General features: G+C 44.4%; 1 protein-coding gene across 1 annotated transcript; it reads left to right on the plus strand.

The window, feature by feature from the left end:
* The first annotated feature begins 1,644 nt into the window (after nt 1-1,644).
* Nucleotides 1,645-16,979, plus strand: RPL7L1 (ribosomal protein L7 like 1). The gene is made up of 7 exons (XM_073341008.1): nt 1,645-1,769; nt 2,131-2,239; nt 4,674-4,837; nt 5,037-5,174; nt 5,435-5,544; nt 6,243-6,455; nt 7,002-16,979. Exons 1-6 carry the CDS (start codon nt 1,660-1,662, stop codon nt 6,449-6,451), a joined length of 840 nt encoding a protein of 279 aa, XP_073197109.1. The 5' UTR covers nt 1,645-1,659; the 3' UTR covers nt 6,452-6,455; nt 7,002-16,979.
* The last annotated feature ends 237 nt before the right edge of the window (nt 16,980-17,216 follow it).

The raw sequence follows: 17,216 nt of genomic DNA on the forward strand, positions 1-17,216 counted from the left end.
CCAAAGGACTTTGATTATAATGATATGCAGTGTTATTTTAGCCATGTCAGTCCCAGGATGTTAGAGACAAGGTGGGTGAGATAATATATTTTATTGGACTAACTTCTGTTGGTGAAAGAGACACTAATAAAAGTTGGTCCAATAAGATATATTATCACCCACCTTGTCTCTTTGATTATATGATGCAGAGAGATACTTTTTTATTTTTTCCATGGTTTGTAAAGTAAATACATTCCCTAGTGGGATAATAAGTGATGAGTTACAGAGAGGCCAAGGGGAAGTTGAATTTTTGGACAGATGGTGGGATTTAGAAGTAAAAAGGGCAAGAAACTCAACATTTTTTTAATAGCAGTACCACCTAACAACTCCAATAAGAGAGCCCCATGCTGCTTGGTGCTATACAAACAAACACATAGAGTCTGCCCTGAAGAACTTATTGTTAACATAATTGTTACATTATTCCAGGCATAAACATCACTCTTTTGTGGAGTCACCAGCATGCAGGAGTACCAAACCTTGGCTGGTAGCATGCTGGGTGTCCCATGGCTGACACAGGCATTGAAGGTACTTCAGCTACTATGGCTGTGTGGTTCCCAAAATTCACTCCCCAATTGCTTCCCATATTCCTTCTCACAACATTTGGTCAGGTGTTCTTAAAATCCCAGCTCCTGGAAGCATGTGATCAGGTAATCTCAGCTTTCATTTTTTAAAATTAAGTTTCTAGCCCTCGTTGTTGTGAAGAAAAGCTTGAAAATGTGACCCAAGTGAATCTTAAAGTCTCCAAAACAGAAGGCAAATAAAAATAATTTATTATGTTGTTAAAATTTCATGATTTTTAAGCCAATTGCATGATCTTTGAAGAGGCTGACATCCTTTTGAATTGCTTGCACTATTACAATTGCCTTGCAAATCTCACAGAACTTTTTCCTCCTGACCACTTGTATCCATCCTGAGCAGGAGGGAAAGAGTAGCAGCTGAAGCATGGGTTGATGCCTGGAATGACTGGTCCTCTAGGTTTCCAGGCATGTTAAGAGCAGTATTTTAGCCTCCTCAGGCTGCACTTTCTCCCCCAACAGGAGATTACCTACTCTCACCATTTTTTTTAATCTCAACCCCCATGCTAGCTTGTGTTGTTTTTGAAGCCCCGGCTGCGGGAGTCATGTGAGTACATGAGCATTTTAGTGTTCATGTTACAAAAAACAGTGTGTTACCCATTCTAGTGAGTGCAAAGGCGGAAGATATAAGCCCACCAGGTTAAATAACAGAAGGCAGCTAGAGAGCCGCCGCCGCCACCACCCCCCATCTTGATTTTTAAGCTAATCTGGTGATTTGGGGAACCGAGGCGTGGGGCTGTATTTCTGCAGCGCAGGCAGACAGACGCCCTCCGGGCCCGCCCTACGGTGTTGACAGCGGCTCTGACCCAGCAACCCTCCCGCGCTGCCAGGCCTCCCAATGCAGCCTCAGCCGGGGCCCAGCGCCGCTCCAGCAGTACGTGGAGCCCCAGCACGAGGCGGACGGTGGAACGCGCCCTCCCCCTTCTTCGTCACCACTCCGCTCCCAAGCCCGCGAGCACAGAGGTGGAAGTCCGAGCCCAACCATAGAGACAGCGTCTAGGGATAGAGAGGCTGCTGGCGGTGGTACCCGGACGCATGCGCAGTGATGGCAGCTCCTCTGCGTGTGCGGCGCGGAGCTCGTTGGCAAAGTAGCCGCATGCGCACTGGTGGCGTCACTCCAGACTCAGGCGGAGAAGGAAATATGGCGGAGCCGGAGTGAGTGGTTAATTTCCGAGCTGGGGCTGGCGGGGAGGATTCGTTTCCATCTGCGGGGAGGGCGGCCCCTGGGATCGGGAGGCCCCGGGGCGCTACCGAGAAGCGGCCGGTGGGGGGAGGGGGTCCGTTCGCCGTTGGGGCGGCGGGAGGGGACGCACGTGCGCGCGGCGTGGTGGGTTCCCGCGGGCGGGAGCGGGGCGGGCGGTCCCGGATCTGCCCGGCGCTGAGCGCGGGCCGAGCTCGCGGGCCAGGCCCGGCGCAGCGGAGCGGGGGCCGGGAAGAAGCGCCGGTAGCCGGACTCTCCTGCCCGGGCCGGGGCTGATGCGTGACGAGTGTCGCTTGCCGTGTCCTCTTGCGTTAGACCCAAAAGGAAGATCCCCCTGGTGCCGGAGAACTTGCTGAAGAAGAGGAAGGCGTATCAGGCCCTCAAGGCCACCCAGGCAAAGCAGGCGCTGTTGGACAAGAGGAAGGTACGGGCCCTGCGTCTGCGGGCACCCTGCGCTCTCCCCGCGACAGGCCGGCGAGAGCAGCGGCTCCTTTTCTCGTGTCTCGGCAGCTTGTCCCTAAGGCGGAGGCTGCGAAAGCACATTCTGCGGGCGGGCCCCCAGGCGAGGCTTTTGTGGGATCTTGCCTAGGGAAAGGGCTCTGTGCGTTTGTGTAGCTCAGTAGAGAGAGTGTGTGTGTGTGTGGGGGGGTGTTAGATGTGGGAAGAGGCACAGTTTCTAACGCACAGGCTATGGGATTGCTGTAAGGCAGTTGGGGATGGCTGTTGTAATTGCTATATGTGTTCGTGGTCTGGGGATTTTATTTGTGGTTTACCTAATTGTAGTAACAAGCTGACTTGCCAACCCAAACCTGTCTACCCTGGATAAAGAAGTGTTGCAGCAAATATGTTTGGTTCCACATTGTGGTTTATGGACTAGTTAGTTGTAGTCTGTAGAGAGCTCACAGGTTGCACAGAAGCCCCACCCCTCAAAGGGACTTATGCACCTCCCTTTGACCGAGATTTAAGAGCCTATCTCTGGTCAGGATTCACAATCATGACCCCTCTCCTGGAGTTTAATGCCCAAGCAATCATTTTTCAAGAAAAAATAGAGGAGGAAGTGATGCTATCTTTCTCTTCCCCATCCCCATGTCCAGTAGTTAGAGCACTTGTCCAGGATGTGGGAAATTCAGGATCAGTACCTCAATCTGCCTGATTCAGATCTCTCACCTTCGAGGTGAGTGGCATAATCTTCATCTAGTGGGTTTTGTAGAGTGGCTATCTCAGGGCATGGCTACACTGGAAACTTCAAAGCGCTGTCGTGGGAGCGCTCCTGTGGCAGTGCTTTGAAGTGGGAGTGTGGTCGCGCGTGGGCACTGGGAGATCCACCTCCACAAGGGGATTGGCTCAGAGCACTGGGAGCACAGCTCCCAGCGCTTGGAGCCTGTTTAGACTAGCGCTTTAAAGCACTCTGACTTGCTGCACTCAGGGGGGTGATTTTTCACACCCCTGAGCCAGCAAGTTAGAGCGCTATAAAATGTAAATGTAGCCAAGCCCTCAGTCTCTCCTGTTGAAGTTGTTGTTACTTTGTATGAAATAATTATTCATTGGGACAGAGAATGTTTGATTGATTAGAGCAGTGGTTTTCAAACTTTTTTTCTTGTGACCCAGTTGGAGAAAATTGTTGATGCCCGCAACCCAAAGGAGCTCAGGGCTGGGGCAGAGGGTTGGGGCGTGGGCTTACCTTGAGTGGCTCCTGGTCAGCAGTGCAGCAGGGGTATTAAGGCAGGCTTCCTGCCTGTCTTGGCACCGTGGACTGCGCTGCGCCCCGGAAGCGGCCAGCAGCAGGTCCGGCTCCTAGGCAGAGGTGTGCAAGCAGCTCTGCGTGGCTCTCACCTGCAGGCACCACCCCTCCCCAGCGCCAATGGGAGTGTGGAGCCAGTGCTCGGGGAAGGGGCAGCATGCACATCCCCATGTCCACTCCGCCTAGGAGCCAGACCTGCTCTGGCTGCTTCTGGGATGCAGCACCGTGTCAGAACAGGTAGGAACTAGCCTGCCTTAGCCGGTCAGCACCGCCAGTGGGACTTTTAATGGCCCCGTTGGCGGTGCTGACTGAAGAGCTGCTGTGTTTCAATGCCTTCCATTCTGTGACCCAGTACTGGGTCACGACCCGCAGTTTGAAAACCCCTGGATTAGAGCACTCACTTGTGAGGGGGGCATGCTCCGTAGCAGGGATTTGAACCTAGGTCTGCCACACTTCATATGAGTGTCCTGACCACAGGGCTCAAGGTCATCGGGGACCACCACATCTTCTATCTCCATTTTTGGTGTGTAGTCTATCCCCCAAAATCAAAACCAAGCATTTTGGACATTTCCAGTATGTGTCTGTTTTTTCTTTTGACTGAAATAACTTGCCAAAATCAGCACAAATTTGTGAAATGTTTTGGTCAATCCAAATATATATTTTTCAATGGAAAAAAGTTTTTGGCTGAAACATTTTGCCTAGATTTAGTCATTGCACTCATATGTGGCTTAAATTGGGGTATCTAGATTATTGCTGACCTATGGCTTTGTCTTGCAGTATATTTAGCTGTGGAGCCTTGCTTTGGGCTGCACAGGGAGGGCTCCATTTAGTTTCTCACTCTGTTCAGGTATATGTTCTGCACTTCTCCACATACGTTTTCCTAATTTGCTCAGGTAAAAGGTTCAGGTTCATGAGCTAGTGGCTCGTGAGTTGAAGCTAATGACTGAGGTCTGTACTGTGCCACACAGCACCGCAAGATTGTTTCTTGAGTTTGACCTCATGCGCTTCAGAATTTTTTGACATCAGGCCCTAAATCTCATTTTCTTCCTCTGACCACATGTACCTTTCATATACACCTTCTGAGAGAGATGATCATCTCTCATCTTTCTGTATTTAGCACCAGAAGGGGAAGCAGATACAATTCAAACGTATTGAGACGTTTGTTCGAGATTCACGACGCAAACACAGAGATGAGGTCCGGCTGAAGCGCATGGAACAGAAGCCTGGCCAAATGGTGCTACCTCAGGGACACAAGCTGGCCTTTGTTGTGCGGATTGCAGAGTAAGGAACTTCTTCTTTTGTACCATCTCCATCCTTTTGCTGGTTTCCTTTGTACTTGCCCAGGCTCATTTCCTGATCTACACTTGCTGCAGTGAAAAGGAAAAGGCGGGGGTTATCAAGATGTAGCATCCTACAAGTGATCATGGGGTGATGCCTGGGTGGGAGAAGTACACTTACCACTGTGGTATCTGTAATTCAGGATTAAAGGAGTGAGTCAAAGGGTGCAGAGAGGGATACAGATGCTGCGGTTGAGGAAGATTTTCAGTGGCACATTCATTAAACTGACTCCAGCCTCACTGAAGATGCTGCGCACTGTGGAGCCCTATGTAGCATGGGGGTGAGTACTCCTCTGATTTTTATAATACAGTGGTAAACTAAATATTCATTGTGGCTTTTTTATGTAGTTATTTTCCTCTTGGTTAGTTAGCTCTTTCAATTCAGTTCACAACTTGGTGTCTTGATATCTAAAAATGTGCTTCAAATACTAGCACTCTTTATTCTGTGACATGACAGTGAGGTAGGAGATCCCCTTGGTTAACTCTGTGCTGCACTGTTAATACCTCCCGCAGTAACAACCAGGTTTTTGATTTTGTACAGACATCCCAATCTGAAATCTGTACGAGAGCTCATTCTGAAACGAGGTCAAGCAAAGATCAACAAGAAGAGGGTCCCTTTGATAGACAACACTCTGATAGAGGAGCATCTAGGTGAGGAAGAAAACCTTAAGGCAGTGAACTGAGGGAAGGGGGGACGAGTGTTCCCTCTAATTTTTCCCACCCATGTTTAGAATGAATTTTGTTATGTGCACCAATATGGAGGTGATGTGTGACACATGACCTTCATATTGGTGTACGTAACAAAATTCATGTGGTGAGGTGGGGCCGAGGGGTTTAGAGTGTGGGAGGGGGCTCAGGGCTGGGGAAGAGGGTTGGGTGTGAGGGCTCTGGCTGGGGGTGCGGGCTCTGGGGTGGGGCAAGGGATGAGGGGTTTGGGGTGCAGGAGAGTGCTCTGGGGCTACGGCAGGGAGAGAAGACTCCCCTCAGTACTCTCTCTCCCCGCAGCAGCTCTGGGGCTGCAAGGTAGGTGCCCCTTCCTCAGCCCCAGCAGGTTCGGGCTGCCCCAGCTGCGGTAGGTTGGGGGCCCGGGGAGGGGTGCCCCTCCCCCAGCTGGTCCCCAGCCGTGGCAGGTTCATTGAGCTCCTGCGCGGTGCTAAATAGGTTGTTGTGCAGCTTACAGGGAACTTACGTGGGGTCTGTAACTTAAATGGTTTGTGATATATGGGGAGACTGCGACTCATAGAAAGAAGATGGAAATGTGAGGGTTGTCTGGTGAGGTGCAGAAGGATTTTATAGTTGTGCATCTCCTTATTTATTTTATTTATTTATGTATGCCCTTCCTCCCCTAGGAAAGTTTAATGTAATTTGCCTGGAAGATCTTATTCATGAAATTTATTCAGCTGGGCAGCATTTCACAGAAATCACTAACTTCTTATGGCCATTTCATCTCTCTGTTGCTCGCCATGCTGCACGTAACAAAGTAGGTCTCCTCAAGGAGATAGGTGAACCTGGGTACCGAGGCGAGGGAATCAACAAGCTCATACGTCAGCTGAACTAGTCAGGTGAGGAGTGGTTATTTCCTTCATGTACCATGCTGTTGATTGCTGTGGGTTCTGCAAATTATTCATACCATCTATTTCTTAAAAATATCCTGTACTGGCTTCAGACTTGACTGTTGATTGTACAGAAATGACTGTCAGAGCAGTGGGAAATTGGAGATCTTGGAGTGAAAAGCTAGCAGCTTGTCAATGTGGAGATATTTAGATTGCAAGCGAAGCACTTACAACTCTTCATAGAATATCAGGGTTTGAAGGGACCTCGGGAGGTCATCAAGTCCAACCCCCTGCTCAAAGCAGGACCAATCCCCAACTAAATCATCCTAGCCAGGGCTTTGTCAAGCCTGACCTTAAAAATCTCTAAAGAAGGAGATTCCTCTTTGGGTACCCTATAAATAAGACAGCACTGGGTTGATATTTCTTAGATTTGCCACTGTATTTTCTTTTAGACATCAGCAGTCTCACTGAACTCTTCCTTAGAAGCCAGACACTTTTTGTACTTGTCACGTTCTTAACAAAGCTGATATATCTCTTTTCCTCCTTGTCCTCTAGGGTCCATATGAGGATTTTAGGTTTTTGTCTCCTGCTCCATGCTGTACGTTTATTCTTGCAGACTGTTCGATCTGAGCAATGTGACATTACATCTCCTGTCTACTAACTACTTCTGTCTTCAAGGAGAAGTCATGCATGAGGGAGATGGATTTAGTACTGTTCCTTCTCTGGGAAGAAGTCACATTGCTATCAAATGTGAGCAAGAAGTGACTTGAACTTCCAGGGAGCAGAGCTTCCCTGTACATCTGATGAAACAGACATCACTAAACCAAATTTTTACTATTGTTGGTTTTACACCATCTTCCTTTTGAAGGATCTGTCCTTGGAACGAACTTGTACCTGCAAACAAGGGGTTTGGAAGATGGGGGTTCCCCCACCATTATTTAATCCTTCATTGTAGCTGACTGTGCCTGGGGATCTTGATTCAGCACTCCCAAACAGAATCCGTTTGTCTCTAGTGATGCTGCACTTTCCTCCAGCTACAAATTTCCCTTAGTATCACAGTTGCCTGGTAAGATGTTTATCCTTCCTGATGCACAGTTAAGGCTGAGGAGTGTATTTTAAATACATCCCTTAGTCACTGTTCCTGGGCAAGCTGCTAGCAGTAAACAAACTAATAGATGTTCTAGAATTTCTGAAATATCCAGACTATGTTTAGCCCACTGCAAAAGTGGTGATCCTCTGCTGCTATATCATAGGATGCCTTTTAGATTCTCATAAATCAGCCTTTTCAGGGACTCCCCATTTCCCTTAAAGGAAAACTTATTTGACCTTTACCTCATTGATTAAAGCTGTAAAGAAGTCCTTTCTTACTCCGTGACTTTCAAATAAATTGTTATCAAACTCTGCTGTTGATTGAGGTTAGGGTATGTGTAATAAATCAAGTAGGAGAGAGGAATTCAGGAGGGTAGTTTTCTTTGGTAAAACCGAGCTGCTGTCTGTACTGAACATGAGAATTGAGTATCCCTAAACCTAACGAGTAGTGGCAGAAGAAATTGGAAAGCAGTGCTCTGATTGCAGTATGAAACTAAGTGGGATTACACTCATTAGAGAGGAGTACCTATGCTGATTTGCAGTCATTTGCAAAGGAAGTGCTTCTGAGCATGGCTTGCTGCTGCAATTGCCAATCTGAACCATTTGGAAGGGGAGCGAATGGTGCTCTTAGAGTGTGTGAAAAGAGGAAGGAAGAGACCACTGCGCATCAGTAAAAATGACTTTTTCACATAACTTGGGGAACAAATGTTAGGGCATAGATAGATTTGTCATAGGCTGAAAACAGTGATATTGGTAGTACATCTGTTTTCAATTCCTCTCAAAGTGGATGTGTTCATTTTTTCTCCATCTAATAGAAAACGATTCTTGTACAGATCTTATTGAAGATTTGTATTGGACAGTAAGTGTCACTCAACTCTTGGGTTTGACTTAAGTCTTGCAAGATCTTAGGGAACAGTATGGGTTAGCGTACACTAGACTCAGAATAAGGAGAATTGTGTTTTCTCCCATCTCTGACTGACTTTGTGGTCTTGGGTAAATTGGTTCCTCTCCGTGCTTCAGTTTCCCAATCTGTAAAATGAGAGCAATTATATCTGAGATCTATGGATAAAAACACTGGAATATTGCTATGGATGCATAAGAACAAGTGAAGAAATTTTTTACCTTTTTTATGGTATGCTTTATTTCCTCTACTTGATGCAATGCAAATTTCCTGTAATGCAAATTTCCTCTACTTGAAGTCTTAAAGGTGACCTGTAAAGCTCTTGAATTTTTCTGTTACTGTCATATAGCATGTAACTCCTTTTTTTTTTTAAAGACAAACTTCTTTCTGTCTTATTTCTTCTTCCACACATGACATAGGCCTTAGCCACTTGTAACTTCATTTTCTGTTGAATAGTTCCATCAGAAACCTCATGGATGTGTTAAATTAGTAAGCTATAATGTTAACTGCTTTAAACATGTCCACATGGAGAATTTGCACAGGTTTAACTTAAATTAGTTTTTAAACTGATGCAAATCCCTGGGTGGATGTTCTTTCACATTGAGTGGTCTATCAGTTTAGGATAAAACAAAATAAACCTGGTTTAAATCAAAATAAGTGTTCATACAGCCTTTTTGCACTGATTTATCTACATTGGTTTAAAATTATATCAGTTAAAGCATTGCAGCTTTCTAGTGTAGACATGCCCTTAGTCTCAGGCTTTTTGGCTCCCACCCTTGGGTCGAAGGCAGTAATGTATTAAAGAGTGAGACAGGACAATGGTTTTTGCATCTGAGTATGCAGAGAGCAATGATGGAAAGCAGGGAGCTGAGCCTAAGAACCTCTGTTTTGGGATTCCCTAGGGCAAGTATTGAAGCTACTTTATTTTTAAATCATGAAAGCAGGGTGTTTGACAAATATCAAGCAGAAGTGGATCTTCCTAAACCATGGGTATTGTGAACAAATGCAGATAACCTCTTAAAGGTGATCGGGATTCTCCTTGGACTATAAGGTTTTCAGTAAAATTCTTAGTCTAGAGCAGTGAATACTTATACCACACACATAGAGAACGCCAACAGAGACACCAAGCGATAATCTGATTTTTTAGATCATATGTAATTAACAAAATATCTAACCCAGCATTCAGATTTTACTCTATTTCAATACAGCTTGATCCTTCATATTCTCAGCCACAGGTCAACCAATGGGACTCTGATTCAATCAGTGGGTCATTGCAGATTAACATCATATGTTCTTTAGGGTGCAGTGTATACACAAAGTCGGATCCAGTCACAGCATAAATGTACTGATGAATTCAAAACCTAAACTTCATGCAAACAAGTATGCCAAAGCCTTATAAAAGAGAAAGAGGTTCCCCAAGTCAGAATTATTTTAGTGGTAACTATTGAAGTGGTCTCATTCTGTAGACAAATTAATTAGATATCAGTAGACAGAGTATCTATTAACTTTCAAACCAGGCTGGCAGTAGTTGGAAGACCCATAACAAAGTATCAGGCTAAAATAAAACATCTTGAGCATAAATTCTCAATCTGGCTAATTTCCTAGTAGAAAAATGTTTTCATTTACGTGTATATATTGAAACATAACTGGATTCGTAGTGACTCAGTCACTTTATGTGAAGGAGAAAGAGAACCATCGTGAAAAAGAACTGCCGCAGCATCTAAAGAATGCAAAGAGCAATTGTCAGCTGAGATAAGCTGAGCAAATTGAGTTTGGGTGTGCATGTGTGTGGGGTTGGGCCCTTATTTTTTGTCTCAAGTGATAGAGCTTCTTTGCCTACAGACTGTGGGGTCCAGGTTTGAATCTTCCTGCAGTTACAGGGCACAGGAGATACACTCCTCAAGCATGACCAGCAGCTGCCATAACCATCATGGATGAAAAGGATGTTGTCCATACTTGGTTAGACCAATGGCCCATCTAGCCCAATATCCTGTCTTCCAACAGTGCCAGCACAAGATGTTTCAGAGGGAATGAATGGAGCATGGCAATTATCAAGTGATCCATCCCCTGTCATCCACTCCCAGTGTCTAGCAGTCAAAGGTTTAGGGACATCCAGAGCTCAAGGTCACATCCCTGACCATCTTGGCTAATAGCCATCGATGGGGGGCCCATCCTCCATGAATTTATCTAATTCTTTTTTAAACCCAGCTATATTTTTAGGCATCACAATATCCCCTGGCAATGAGTTCCACAGGTTGGTTGTGTGTTGTGTGAAGAAGTACTTCCTTGTTTGTTTTTAAATCTGCTGCCTATTAATTTCATTGGGTGAGCCCTGGTTCTTGTGTTATGTGAAGAGGTAAATAACACTGCCTTATTTACTTTCTCCACACCATTCATGATTTTATAGGTCTCTTATCATATCCCCCGATAGTTATCTCTAAGATGAATAGTCCCAGTCTTTTTAATCTCACCTCATACGGAAGTTGTTCCATACCCCTAATCATTTTGTTGCCCTTCTCTATACTTTTCCCAATTCAAATACATTTTTTTGAGAGGGGGTGACCAGAAATGCACACAGTATTCAAGGTGTGGATGTACTATGGCTTTATATATAGTGGCCTTTATTTTTTGTCTTCTCTATCCCTTTCATAATGGTTTCTAATGTTCTGTTAGCTGTTGTGACTGCTGCTGCAAATGAGCAGATGTTTTCAGAGAACTATCCGCAATGACTCCAGGATCTTTCTTGAGTAGTAACAGCTAATTTATTTTATATGCATCATTTAACATGCATAGTTTTTATGTTTTCCAGTGTGCTTTACTTTGCACTTATCAACATAGAATTCCATCAGCCATTTTGTTGCCCACTCACCCAGTTTTGTGAGAGCCCTTTGTAAATCTTTGCCGTCAACTTTTGTCTTATCTTGAGTAATTTCGTATTGTCTGCAAATGTGATCACCTCACTGTTCACCCCCTTTTCCAGAACATTTATGAATATGTTGAACAGCACTAGTCCAGTACAGATACTTAGGGGACCCTGCTATTTACCTCTCTCCATTGTGAAAACTATTTATTTATTCCTCCCCTTTGTTTTCCTATCTTTTAATTAGATGAGATTAATCCATGAAAAGACCTTCCTCCTTATCCCATGACTGCTGACTTTTTTTAAGAGCCTTTGGTGTGGGGCCTTGTCAAAGGCTTTCTGAAAGTCTGAGTACACTGTCATCTGGATCACCCATGTCCACATTCTTGTTGACACCCTAAAAGAATTCTAATAAACTGGCAAGGCACAATTTCCCTTTACAAAAGCTGTCAACTCTTCCCTGATGTATCATGTTCATCCATGTTTCTGATAATTCTATTCTTTACTATAATTTCAACCAGTTTGCCTGGTACTGAAGTTAGGCTTACTGGCCTGTAATTGTCAGGATTGCTTCTGGAGTCTTTTTTAAAAATGGTGTCACCTTAGCTATTTTCCACTCCTCTAGTACAGAGGGTGATTTAAGCAGTAGGTTACATGCCACAGATGATAGTTCTTCAGTTTCACTTTTGAGTTCCTTCAGAACTCTTGGGTGAATACCATCTGGTTCCAGTGACTTATTACTGTCTTATCAATTTGTTCCAAAACCTCTGATATTGACACATCAGACTACGACAGTTCCTCAGACTTGTCACCCAAAAAGGATGTTTCAGGTATATCAATCTTCACTGCAGAGGATGTGAGGGAGACTGATGCAAAGTATTCATTTAGCTTCTCCACAATGATCTTTTCTTCCTTGAGTGATCCTTTAGCATAAGGGTAAGCAAATTATGGTCTGCGGGCCATTTTAAGCCAGTCTGCAAGCTCCCACTGGGGCGCCGGGTCGGGGGCTGCACCATACGGCTCATCCCCGCTCCAGCCAGGGCGCCGGGTCGGGGGCTGCACCCCGGGGCTCCCGGAAGCAGCCACATGGCGCCACTCTGGCACTAGCAGGGTCAGGGGCCACTCCAAGCTTAAGAGCCGGAGAAGGGACATGCCACTGCTGGGAGCCGCTTGAGGTAAATGCCGCTGAGAGCCTGAGCCCCTCCCCATGCCCCAACTCCCTGGCCCCTTCCCACTCTCCAACCCCTCAATCTCAGCCCGGAGCACCCTCCTGAAACCCAAAACTCTCATCCCCAGCCCCACCCCAGAGCCTGCACCCCCAGCTGGAACCTGGACCACTTCCCCACCCCCAGCCCTGATCCCTCTCCCGCCCTCTGAACCCCTCAGTCCCAGCCCAGAGCACCCTCCTACACCCCAAACTCCTCATCCCCAGCCCAGAGTCCGAACCCCCAACCAGAGCTCACACCTCCTCCCTCACCCCAACCCCAATTTTGTGAGCATTCATGGCCCACCATACAATTTCTATTTCTCGATGTGGCCCTCGGGCCAAAAAGTTTGCCCACCACTGCTTTAGCACCTCAAGCTCCAGTGGTCGTTTGTCAGACTTCCTGCTTCTGATGTACTTAACTTTTTTTTGCTGTTAGCTTTTGTGTATCTTGCTAATTGTTTTTCAAATTCTTTTTTTGGCATGCCTAATTATATTTTTGCCTTGATTTGCCATTATTTATGCTCCTGTGTCTTTTCCTCAGTAGGATTTGGCTTCTGATTTTCAAAGGATATCTTTTCCCCCTTTTACTCTTTAGCCATGATGTCATTTTTTTGGTCCTCTTACTGTTTTGTTTTTATTATTTTTTATTATTATTTTGGGTATATGTTTATTTTGAAGTGCTATTATGGCGTTTTCAAGTAGTTTCCATGCAGCTTGCAAGCATTTCACTCTTGTGACTTTTCCTTTTAATTTCCATTTAACTGGCCGCCTCATTTTTGTGTAGTTCCCATTGTTGATGTTAAATGCTACTGTGGTGGGTTTCTTTAATATTCTCTCCCTCCCTCCCGCCCAAGGATTAAATTTACTTACGTTATGGTTGCTATTACTGAGCTATAATCACCTAGGATAGCCAGGTGTCCAGTTCTTGACCAGAAAGTTCTGTTGAAAAGGGGACCTGACTGTCCAGTCAGTAGTACTGACTGGACACCCAAAGTTTGGTTACTGGAGGCAGGGAGGTGTCTGGTCCTCAGCTGCACCAGCCCCCACTCAGCTAGCGTCTCCTACCTGTATCTGGGGGGGCTACAGCTCCTGACTGTGCAGGCGAGTCATGATCTGGGCTGAAAGGGGTTGCAGGAAGAAGCAGCGAGAGACATGATGGAGGGGTGGGGGGGGAAGAAGGGCGAGGAGCAAATGCCGGGGGCAGGGCCTCAGGGGAAGAGGTTGGGTGAGGAGGTTCTGGCACCCCTGCTGGAGTGTCCAATTTTTAAATACTACAAAGTCGGCAACCCTATCATTTCTTGGACCAGATTCTGTGAACCATTTAAAACTAAATCAAGAATTGCCCCTCCTTTTGTGAATTCCAGGACTACCTGTTCCAAGAAGCTGTCATTAATGGTGTTGAAGTTCTATCTGTGTATCCCATCCTGGTTTTCTAGTTTTGTAGGCTCTGTAATCTTCCTGAGTATTCCACAGTCGCCATCACCATCCTGATCAGGTAGTCGATAGTATACTCCTACTGTTACTCTTATTATTCAAACATGGAATTTCTTTCCATAGAGATTCTGTGCTACAGTTTGATTCACTTAAGATGTTTTCTGTGACTCTATGCTTTCTTTCACTTCTAGTGCCACACCCCCATCAGTACAACTTACTCAGTCTTTCCTATATATTTTGTACATTAGTATTACAGTATCCCATTGATTATCATCATTTCAAGTTGCTGTAATGTCTATTATTATATCAGTTTCCTCATTAGTACCAGGCACTCTCGTTCACCCTTCTTAGTATTTAGATTTCTAGCTTGTGCAAGCACTTGTAAATTATTGCATTTATATGAACAATATCCCTTGGAAAAATTCAATTTTCCACAGCATTGTTTCCCCATGATCTTTTTTGAAAAATTACTTAAGTGGTGATACATGAAGAAACAATGCCCAAATGATTTTAAATAGGAATTACCAGTGGACGGATCGGGTACAGTTTGTTTGTTCTAATGTTCTGTCTCAAAGTGGCTGTCACTAGATGCCCCAGAAATCACCCATTGATTAACCTTTTCTAGCTGCTCTTTCTGTCCAGCTCCCAGTAAGTGTTAAACGTACCTCCTGAAGTATGAGTAAGTATATTCCTAATTTTCTGTATTCCTACAATAATTTTTGTCATCATATACCATGTAATTCTTTTTCTAAATTCTAAACTTTTGGCATCAATAATACCTTGTGGTAATAAGTTCTACAAGATAATTATTCTCTCCTGTAAAGAGAGTTTCATTTTATCAGTTGTTTTGTGTTGTCTTTTAATTTGTGGATATCTCCTTATATTATGAAAGAGGCTAAACAGGAATGCCCTCTATACCTTCTCTATGTCCATCATTATCTGCATACCTCTATTATGGTCTCTCTCTAACCTAAACAGTCCGAGTCTTTCAATCTCTCCCCTCTGGAAATCTTTCCATGACTGATAATCTTTTTTGCTCGTTAGAACTCTATTTAAGATATAATTCAGCACTTAAAAGTCCACAGTTAACATTTTCTGAAGAGGCAGAAATTTTGAATATCTACATGAAATAGCTGATAAGTGAATAATGTAAAACTGGAAAAGCAAAAACTGTTTACCCATTGCAGCCACCCAGATTTCCTCGGGAATTCCCTTCTGTTAAACTTTACAGTTTTGATGACCTCTAGTGGAAAATAAACAAGTGGCAGTGCTGTGTGGTTTTTGTTTTTTTTTTTCCCCCCATGTAATAATAAAACTACATACAAGGAATATAAAAGAACCCTATTTTAATGCAGTAGGGTTACAAACACAAAGCCAAAAGGCAGGGAAAGCAAGGATTTGCTGCAGCATCCCTAACTCAGCCACACAGCACATGGAACCAACATGAGGTTTTAAGAGGCTTATTTAGAGAGAGATACCAGCAGAAATTTAAGTAGTGTAATCTTACAATGAAAGTAGTGTTTTCACTGCTTGGGATCTTTAAAGCTAGGACTACACAGAATAGAAAATGTAGTATGTGTAACACAAAAAATACTAAGGAATAGCATGGCTCTGTATGGGGAGGGGTTAATAGGTAACCTGATAGGTTTTTTCCATCTCTAACTTCTAGTAATATTATAAAAATCAGTTTTTGTTTGACAAAAGTCCCAAAACTTCACCAGAAAAATATTTTAAAATTTTTCTCAATGCCAGAGCTCAGAATCACCTCAACTGTGTGCATACCTTGTTTTCATTTCATATTTCTAGTTATACTTAGCAGAACCATTTTAAACCTGAGCTGGCCTTCTGAATGTTGTTTCAACAGCAGTATAAGAGTGATTGATTAAAATTTGGATTCATACTAAATTTTGAGTTATTCCTTTCAGCAGAATTTTATAAAATATACACTGGCAGTGAGCATTTGCTGTCAGATACAGTGAACCAGGCAAAGGCGGTTTCAGCTGTACTTACATTGAACCAAATTGGCTTATCAGTGTGCCGAGGCCTATTGGTTATAGACAATGAAAGATTAAATAAAAGAGGCAAGGACCTTTTCTGTTGTAACTAGGAACAGACAGTTACTCAGGTCCAGATTTTTAAAGGTATTTAAATGCCTAAAGATGCCCACAGGCTTTTGAAACTTCCACCTGATGCCTGACTGGCTTTAGGTACCCAAGTACCTTTAAAAACTTGGCCCAGGGCATTGATAGCCAAGTCAGTGTGATATGTCAAGATGCTCCAAATTGGACCTGCAGTCTACATTACCATAAGCACTACTGAAGAAAATGCTTTGCTAAAAACCCTTACCTTTTTCAAGATTCTTCATTATTTTTAGTACTTATGTGCATAGTATGGTGGTGTAGAAATGCTGGAAAAAGAAAAGCCCATGACTGTATAGGCAGAAGCACACTCGTATACCCGTGCACACAAAACCCACCTCTATTAGAACGTTAAGGTGACAAAGTCACATACTCAAAAGCTAAGAAATGCCAGAATTAAGGTTGCGTGTGCCTTCATTTGGGTCCTATATATGCATGCATCTGAAAACCTTTAATTACATGATCACAAACTTTTTTTCTACAGGATCTCTCCCTCATTCTCTGTTAAATTGCCACCTAACCCTAGAGAAACCTAAAGTATCTCGATGCCTAAATTTCTTGCTCGCGACAGGCATACTGCTGCTTCAGCCTGAGGCCAGTGCCTATCACAAACACAAAAGCTGCAGCGGGATCCTCAAACCAGGTAAAGATAGGCGTTGCCCGCGCATCTTGCTTGCAGGGGCCGATCCAGTAGGTCACCTTAAAACATGCCTTCCTCCACATGAAAAGGAGTAAGAGAAGGCAGCCCCCCTTATAATTCTTTTAGCCTAATCATTACGGCACTCACATGGGAGATCCTGGTTCAGTTGCCCTTGTTGCCTGATGAGAAGGGATTTGAACATGGCTTTCCCACCTAACAGGTGAATGCCTTAACCATTGGATTCAGAGTAACAGCCGTGTTAGTCTGTATTCGCAAAAAGAAAAGGAGGACTTGTGGCACCTTAGAGACTAACTAATAAATTGGTTAGTCTCTAAGGTGCCACAAGTCCTCCTTTTCTTTTAACCATTGGACTACAGGATGATTTTCTCTCTCTAGCTCAATGCATATTTAGTAATTTATACACACTGGGCCAGCTACATTGGGAAAGGCTGAGAGAGGGTCCCCCCCAAAAAAAAATATACCATAGTTCAGTAGTTAGGG

The sequence above is a fragment of the Lepidochelys kempii genome, chromosome 4 (assembly GCF_965140265.1).
Source record: "Lepidochelys kempii isolate rLepKem1 chromosome 4, rLepKem1.hap2, whole genome shotgun sequence".
In the NCBI taxonomy this organism is placed as follows: Eukaryota; Metazoa; Chordata; order Testudines; family Cheloniidae; genus Lepidochelys; species Lepidochelys kempii.